Below are 9,088 nucleotides of genomic sequence, written 5' to 3' on the forward strand. Positions count from 1 at the left end.
AGAACAAAAAGGGATGGTGGAGGTTGTCTGTCATCTACCTCCTCATATGACAGTGACGAAGCAGAAGCAGAGAGGAGAGAGCCCTGTGGGTTCCCCCGCCAGCTGAGGCAGTCCTGGGCCTGGCTCCGGGGCCACTGCTGGCTCAGGGCTCTACTCACCACACTGCGCACAGCCTCTTAGAGGAGCATAGCTACCCAGGCACTTGTAAAAATGATCTGCTAGTCGCCTGCCCCAACATGCCTCCTCTCCTCCTCCTCACTAACAGAGGGCATGGTGCCAGGGACAGGACAGCACGTGCCCCCTCCCTGCAGTCAGCTGTGGCTGTGGACTCATTTCTGGCCAGTGAGATGTGGGCAGGAGTTTCCTTAAAGGGAAGACGCCTTTCCTTCTTCACCCTCTTCCCCAGCCTGCTGCTGATGCTCCACGAGCACCTGGACCAGAGGGTGTGGGGCACCCTCTAGGGGCGTGGATGGGGAGCTGCAAGGAGCCTGGGACTCCAATGGCCACACAGGCCTGGGTCTGCCTACTCCTTTCACAGGACAACAAAGTAAGTTCCACTCTGTTTAAGCCATTACTTTGGGTTTGTCTCTCATATGCCACAAAACTTAATCATATATTCAAGATATTCACTAGGTAAGTAAGAAATGCCAGTATGTCAAATGTTTTAAAAACATTTTGAACCATAAAACAAAGCAGGAAAATGGACAAGGAGTTTCAAGGATAAAGAAGTTCTGACCTGCAAGGATGTTTTGCTCATCAGCCCTCTTCCTGTACCTAAGAAAGCAAAGAAAGAAAAAGAGTAAATCCTGCTGTGCCCTCAAGGTCCTAGAGAGACCACTTTGCATTAAAAAAAAAGTGACAGAACTTCAAAACCACACAAAGCTGAAGCTGTTGAGTTTCCCTCCAGGTCTGACTCCCAGGGAAAAAGGGCATCAAGAACCTATTCTGGGAAGTGCCCTTGGGGCTTTATAATCCTTGCAGGGTGCCCTATGGGGGCAGTGGCGGTTCAGTGATAGAATTCTCGCCTTCCATGCAAGAGATCTGGGTTCGATTCCCAGCCAGAGGGCAACCACAAGCCACTGGAGATTTGTGTGTTGCTGTGATGCTGAACAGGTTTCAGAGGAGCTTCCAGACTAAGACTAGAAAAAGGCCTTGTAATCTACTTCCAAAAATCAGCCAGTGAAAATCCTACCGACACAAAGGTCCAATCCACAGCTGATCATGGGAACGGCACAGGACTGGGCAGTGTTTCGTTCTGCTGTGCGTGGGTCGTCAAGAGTGGGGAGCCCACCCCGCGGCAGCTAACAAGATGGCCTATCATACGAACAGAACCATACGGACCACCACGGACTTGACAGATCTGTGCTGGGCCTCTTACAAGAACCCTCACACTGGGACTCCCTCCCTCAAGCAGGAGGCCTACTCCTAATCTCCACCCAACCCTGGAGCTACCTTTATCCCTACCAGACCCAGCTTTCCCCAGTAATGATCTCTGACAGCCCTTTGGTTAAGTGACCAGTAAACCCCACTCCAGGTCCCAGAAAGTCTATGGATTGCATCCTCCCCTCCCTGACCAGGCAGCCCATCAGATGAGCTCTGTCTTGACCTGGGTGAGCGCAGCAGGGTCTATAGATCCAGGGAGCTGCTGCCTAGGAGCCAAGGCCTTACTGGGACCCCAATCATAATAGTAAGTTCAGCAGCTACACTTTAGCCCACTGACTTCCTGCAGTAGATCCCTCCACACCTGGACTCGCCTCCTGGGACACTCAGATGGACTCTCAGGTTGCACCATTTACAGCAGGTACAGGTATTACAGGACCCTAAGAGGCCTAGAGCTTAGTCATCTTTTCAAATTCATAGTTCTTGACTCTTCTTCTCTCATTTGGGAGGGAATATAATTCCACAAAGGCCAATCCCTGCAGGACATGGAGCTCCTGGGTCGGGGGGAACCGCAGCCCGTTGTCTGGCCAGTTGGATTTGATGTGTTTTAACACTTGACTCCCCACCCAGAAGCATAATGGCTGCTCGGACAGATGGCTTTGGTTTTAAGAACTTATTTCATTTGTTCTGTACATCCCATGGAGGAGTTAATCATCCCTGTGGGCCAGAACCCTTCCTAAATCAATTACTAATGGGAAGATTTTCTTCTACGGAGTCGTCCTTCAAAACACTCTTGTGCTAATTTACTTGGAAATTTCTCTCTGGACATATATGAACAGAACCTGGCATATGCAATGAATCTGAAAGACATGTTACCAATATTTCTACAATATACAGTTTAATACTAAAGAACATTTTTACTTTTTTCACTGGATAAACTAAACCAGGGAGAAAGTGACCAGTAGGAGCTTATACAAGTAGAGCTTATTACAAACTTCTCATTGCCTTCACATCTCTGCTATCCTAAATCCACCAGGGAGGCCCAGATTTAGCCGGTGCTTTTGGCGCTGAGAGCAGACACATGGGGTTCAGTTTCAAGGTAAGAGATTAGTTGAGAGCCTAAAGACAGAATCCTGCTTGCCATGTGGGAGCCTTGCCTTTCCCCTCCCCACACCAAGATTAATTCCTCAGAATTTTATAGATTTTGACTGAATCCCAAAAACATCCCCTCCTATCACACTTGGGAAACCCTGATGGCATAGTGGTTAAGAGCTACAGCTGCTGACCAAAAGGTTGGCAGTTCGAATCTACCAGGTGCTCCTTGGAAACTCTATGGGGCAGTTCTACTCTGTCCTATAGGGTCGCTATGAGTTGGAATTGACCCAACGGGTTTGGTTTTTTTCGGTTTTATCATATTTGATTACAAGCTAAAAATATACAAAGCACTTAGGGGAGGTTCCTTGCCTCCAGAATCATTTAGCTTCAGCACCTCCATGGCCATGAATCTGGCATTAGGCCCTAGGCAAGTTGTTCACACTCTTGAAATTGGAAACCCTTTCCTGCTCCAAATTATAGACAGATGACTTCTTTTTGGACATTCCATCTAAACCACATGCCAATCCCTGCCTGATCATCCTAAGCCTGTCCTGCTTAAGCCAAAGTGACACCCACAAAGTAGGTGGGCCTCAGGCACAGCCAGTCCACTCCTGAAAAGCCACTTTAATTCATTTTTGGAACAAGATGACATATAATCAATATCACAGCTCCCAGGCGGGAAGCCTGATACACAGCAATGGATGCTGTGCAGCCACAGAGATGTAGTGCTCACCTGAAGAATCACCTGTGCTTTCGCATCACCTGTGCCCACACGTCTCTCATAGGAGAAAGGTCATGGGAGTCACACACCAGACTTTACCTGGAAAACGAGCAGGTGTTAAATTCGGATCTTCAAACTTCCTATCTTTCAGCCACTTCTTCAGCTCTATAAATTCAAACTTGTAGCTCTCATTCACTAATCAGGAAAGGAGAAAACACATAGCAATTAAAATAACTATATAATCAGGTCACCATTTTTTGAAAATCTCTGATGAACTGTCTCAGACAGACAGTTACATTATAAAAGGGAATAATTTTTTCAAAAAGAATAGTGTAAACTAACTCATAGTGACCCCACGTGTTACACAGTAGAACTGCTCCACAGGGTTTAAATGTTAAAAAGCAAAGATGTCACTTTAAGGTCTAAGGTACACCTGATGGAAGCCATGGTGTTTTCCACCGCCTCATATGCATGCAAAAGCTGGACAATGAATAAAGAAGACAGAAAAAGAATTGATGCCTTTGAATTAAGATGTTGGCAAAGAATAATGAATATATCATGGACTGCCAAAAGAATGAACAAATCTGTCTTGGAAGAAGTACAGCCAGAATGCTCCTTCGAAGCAAGGATGGCAAGACTTCGTCCCACATACTTTGGACGTTTTAACAGGAGGGACCAGTCCTTGGAGAAGGACATCATGCTTAGTAGAGGGTCAGCAAAAAAGAGCAAGATCGTCAATGAGATGGACTGACACAGTGTCTGCAACAATGGGCTCAAGCATAACAACTGTGAGGACGGCACAGGACCGGGCAGTGGTACATAGGGTCGTTACGAGTCAGAACAGACTCGATGGCACCTAACAACAACAGCAATCCTTACAGAAGCAGATCACCAGGCCTTTCTTCCACAGTGCCACTGGGTGGGTTCAGACAGAAAACCTTCAGGTTAGCAATTGAGCGGAAACCCTTTGCACCACCCAGGGACCTTCGTATCCACTAGAATAACTATAATCAAAAAGACAAATAAGGAGCTGGTTGAATGGACATGGGAAAACAGGTGGAAAGAAGGAGTGTGTTGTCACAGTATGGGGAGAGCAACTAGGGTCGCATAACAATGTATGTATAAATTTTTGCATGGAAACGAACTTGAAATGTAAATTTCAGTTAAACTACAACACTAAACAAAAAAAGATAAAATAAAATAAAATGAGCTCCAGTAAAAAGAAAACAAAACAAAAACAGATTAATAACAAGTGTTGGGGAGAATATAGAGGAACTGCAAATCTCATGAACTACTGGCGGAAATGTGAAATGGTACAACCACTTCGAAAAACCGTTTGGCAGTTTTTTTTAAAGTTAAACATAAAACTACCATATGATCCAGCCACTCCACTCTTAGGTATTTACCCAAGAGAAAACAAAGCATATGTCCATATATACTTGTACAAAAATGTTTACAGCAGCTTTATCCTAAGAGCCGAAAACTGAAAACAACCCAAATGTCCATCAATAGGATATACAAATTGTGAAATATTACTCAGCAATACAATTGACTATTAGTACACATAACGACATGGAATTATCTCGAAATCATTACGCTGAGTGAAAGAAGCCAGATAAAAGAATACCGTCATGCGCCACATAATGACCATTCAGACAATGTCCGTTCACGCAACGTCCAACCACATATATGTCCCATAAGGTTATATTCTTTACTTTATTCCCTATAGAGCAATGAATACGAGGACTGGGATTCTAATCTTTGCTCTGTCATGAGTGTGTTGTGTGACAAAGTACCTCCCTGGGTCTCTTTCACCTGCATAAGGACGGGGTTGGGATCAACGAATGCCAACATCCTTTAAGGCTCCAAAGTCAGAACCCAAGTTCATGTATGACTGAAGGTCTGCTTATCCCAGGTCGGTGGGCTCCCTGGTGTGGGTTTGGTTCATAAGGACAAGAGAGTGGCAGGGCTCTGGGTAGACTAACCCCCAGTCCCCACAGCCCGGGATCACCACCCCCAAGCCCGTACATACCCCTCCCACCCACCGCAAAGCACACAGATGTGGGGGGGGGGGGCTGGCTTCTGGAGTGGAGGGGAGTCCGCAGGCATGGCTAGGGACATAGGAATCCAAGGCTTCAGCAACAAAGGAGGAACTGGAGGAGCTGCAGCCTGACAAGTGTCGTTGCTCACACAACATCCAAATCACATCATGTCCCATTTCACTCAACAATCGTGGACGTTAAGTGACACATGACTGTATTAATTCCATTTATGTAAAACTCAATAAAATGCAAACTATTCTATAGTGACAGAAAGCAGGTAAGTGGTTGCCTAGGGACAGGGAAGAGGGGGTGGAAGAAAAGGATTACACAAGGAAACGAGGAAGCTTTGGGGGTGACAGAGATGTTCATTATCTTGACTGTGGTGATGGTTTCATGGGTACCTACACATACTAAATTTTATTAAATTGTACACTTTACACGTGAGACTTTATATATCAATTATATCACAATAAAGTTGTTCAAAAAAATAACATGACCCAAGACTTAAGGCTTCCCAAAGCGTTATCAACAAATTAGAGAACAGAGTTTACAGGAAGAGCAATCAATCAACGAGTGTTCACTGCACATCTGCTACACACAGCACTGTGCTACCTGCTCTGGGGCATGCTCAATGGGTTCTTCACCCTCAAGAAGTTGACTATTTAGCGGGAAAACAAGAGTTCCATGAAAAACAAGTGGAAAGCCACAAGGGCCTTAAGAGTGACACCCAGGAAGCATACGGCAATTCAGAGAAGGGTAGCATTAGTGCCAACTGGAAGACATTACTGAGAAGCTAAGCTCCACTAAACCTTGAAAGCTGGAGAGAAACTGGGCAAGAAGAGAAAAAAAGGTGTTCTAGGCTGAAGGAGAAATATGAAGAATGGCACAGAAACGGAAGTGTGTGGGGTATCCTCAGGGAACAGTGAGATTACATTCTTCCACAACACAGAGACAGGAGCATGGAACCCCCTTACAAAGGGGGGCAGAATGAGTTCGGGTATCATGCAAAAAGGGTATGAGGATCCCTGGAGGCTGTTTAACCAAAAACGTGGCATGGAAACAGTCCTTTAGGAAAGTTAGACTGACAGCAATAAAAGGGACAGCCAACAGGGAAGAAAAACAAGGGGGGTTTCAGCCAAGAACCAGCTGAAATCATCATGGTGTCCAGAGAGGAGCTGACCTAGAAAAGGCCAGGCAAGAGTTAGTAGGACATTGGCTACAGAAGGTAAAAAAACGACTCAAAGATTACCTCAACGGTGATGTTGACATGTTTGGGATCAACTAGGAGGAATGTTATTAATTTTTCTACAAATAACAACTCCATTTACACAGTACTTTTCAGTTGGCCAAACACTTTCACGTACAGCATCTCATTCAGACTAGGTTATACTGAATGTGAAATAACAAATTTATATCCAAACAGTGATATCCTACAGGTGATAAAGAGTTCAGGAGAAAGGTCAAAACAGGAACATGGGAGTCATGTCCAGAGAAGATGGAGTAGGAGCAATAAGTTAAATATATCTGTACTCTCCCAAGTGCTTAAAAGAGAAGAGTATTCTTTTAAAAATATTGTCTTTGAAGACTGTCCACATGCCTCTTAGAAAAGGTATATGTGTAGGAAGAGACACCCATCAACAAAGGATGCCTTTCTCATCACCGGCACCAAAAGAATCAAAACTATACCTCCTCTCGATTCAGAACTTTTGAAGAGCTTCCGTCTTCTCATCCGGCTTGTTCTCCCTCTTCCCGTCTGCATACTAAAAACGCAGTTCCTGTTTAGGTAAAACGCACTTTCTTTGTTTTACTTCGCTCTTGTATGAAATCACCATTCTTTGTACCTATAAAGATTTAAATATACAAATGCATATTAGTCAGTAAACTATTTCTCTACAGAGTTTCTATCTATGAAAGGTTTATGCTGTGAGCTAAGTACAGTAATGGAATGCCCATTCCATTGGTCCCTCTAAAACAGCTTATCCTGAGGTCCTACTTAATTCCCTTTCAGTATGGAGTAAATAGTGGGGTTTGTTCTTAGATATCAGGATTTTGAAATAATATAACTAAATAGGTATTTGCAACAGTTTAGGGAGAGAATGAGAGCCCCAAATGCAGACAATCCAAAGAGATGATCGTGAAATCTATAATGGCTACTAGCTTCTACAGGCTATTTCCTTGGAGACATAAAAAATGAAATCCGGTAAACACAACAGTATGATACACGCAACGGAGTATTATGCAGACATTAACTAGAAGAAATGAGCTAAGATGTAAAAACGCCCAAGATACATTAAGTGAAAAGAGAAAGACGCAGAACAGTATAAATTAAATTATCCTTTTGTTTGGTTTTGAGCATATTATATATGCCTATAAAACAGGAATATTTCGAGAAGGAAGGCTATTCAAAAATGTGCTAGCAATGGTTACGGTGGGGATCTGGGATTGAGGAAAGGAGGAGGAGGTTGTTACTTTGACTTCTGTATCTTCCCATGCTGTGATTTATATGTGTACATAAGTGACATAAATGATTACATACACGCACATATATGTATTTTAACCACAGAACTGTTTTACATCTACACCTGAAAACTACTCGAGCTGAAACGGAAAACGAGAAAAGAACTCCAGGCACTATTAATACATTTCAGCACTAGACGGTCCATTGATCGATCTACGTCAAGTTGACGAGTCCAGTCCCAGAGCTAACACGCAGCGCCTGACCCTCCGTCGCTCGGTGCGCACACCGGTCGGGACCCCCACCCAGACCAGCGGCCCGGCTGCGCGCAGGGAGTCCCGCGTCAGGCGCGCGAGCTTTCCACGAGCGCCCCGGCTGACAGCCACTGCCGATGGCGCCGTCGTCGTTCCCAGTCCTCCAACTCCAGGAGTGAGGTCACCCTACCGTCCTCGACACACGGCGCCCCCCGTCACATTCCGACCAGGCGGGCATCAGGCCCCGGTGGCTTAGAAACTCCGGGCCTTCGACCCTGCGCATCCCCCAGCGCGCCTCCACAGCGGCTTGTTCGGTCAAAATTTGCTAAATGGACGGTTTCCAAATGATATAGGATTACTTTTGTGCACAGTATAATGCCAGACCTCGTGGGGGGCTACAATGTGAACTCAATCCTTCCTTCTACATTGAATAAAAAAACAAGAACTAAACCTTGAGCTCGACTCGGCTTCCGTTACCTGGGAAATGAGACAGGCCCCGCCCCTGGAAGTCCTTCCGGTTCACCTCGGGGTCAGGATCCGGCCTCCAAGATGGCGGCTGCAGTGGGCGGGCCAGAGCACGTGGAAACCAAAACAACGCCTGAGATCAACGCGAGTTGAAGCAACAGGCCGAAGCCAGAGCGGCCGAGCACCTTCAGGGTGCCTCGAGTCTTCCAAATTCAAGTACGGAAGTTCTTAGTCAACCGGGCGCAGATCTTTCTCCGCTGCGCAGCCGCTTCCTTCCAGCGAGCGCAGGCGCACCCGTTCCCCTGCACTCGCCGCGGACGCCAAACGCCGCTGATGGCAAGACGCGGCGCAACCCTGCTCACGCCGAGAGCACCTTCCTTCCGCAGCCCGGGAAAGAAACCTCCTGGGGCGTGCGTCTCTGGCCCCGGCCAGTAGGCAGGCGCGCTTTGGTCCTCCAAGCTCCGCCTCGCCTCTCAGCCTAGTAGGCCCCAGCCCCGCCCCTCTGCCCGGTGGGCTTCGTCCCGGCACCTCCCGAGGCCTGCCTGGCCCAGGCCCCAGTCGCCTGCGAGGCAAAAGCCCGCCCAACCCGTGTTCTCTGCCGGGAGGGGTCCGCCGAGCTCCAGCTCCACCCTGAAGCCTCTTCCGCCTGCCAGGCCCCTGCCCCGCCCCCTCGGCC

At 46.7% G+C, this 9,088-nt stretch overlaps 1 protein-coding gene across 2 annotated transcripts in view; it reads right to left on the bottom strand.

Moving 5' to 3' along the window:
• SETD4 (SET domain containing 4) overlaps window positions 1-8,997 on the bottom strand; it is a 13,820-nt gene extending 4,823 nt beyond the window's left edge. The window contains exons 1-4 of one of the 2 annotated variants that reach the window (XM_023741334.1): window positions 8,425-8,997; window positions 6,925-7,079; window positions 3,296-3,391; window positions 737-774 (exon numbers count right to left, since the gene is read on the bottom strand). In XM_023741334.1, coding sequence (XP_023597102.1) covers window positions 737-774; window positions 3,296-3,391; window positions 6,925-6,997 — 207 coding nt within the window. In that variant the 5' untranslated portion in view covers window positions 6,998-7,079; window positions 8,425-8,997. Of the gene's footprint in view, window positions 1-736; window positions 775-3,295; window positions 3,392-6,924; window positions 7,080-8,331; window positions 8,405-8,424 lie in introns of those variants that run through there. The other variant, XM_023741335.1, reaches the window with a different exon arrangement.
• Between the last annotated feature and the right edge of the window lie 91 nt (window positions 8,998-9,088).

The sequence above is a fragment of the Trichechus manatus genome, unplaced genomic scaffold (assembly GCF_000243295.1).
Source record: "Trichechus manatus latirostris isolate Lorelei unplaced genomic scaffold, TriManLat1.0 scaffold00177, whole genome shotgun sequence".
Lineage (NCBI taxonomy): Eukaryota > Metazoa > Chordata > Mammalia > Sirenia > Trichechidae > Trichechus > Trichechus manatus.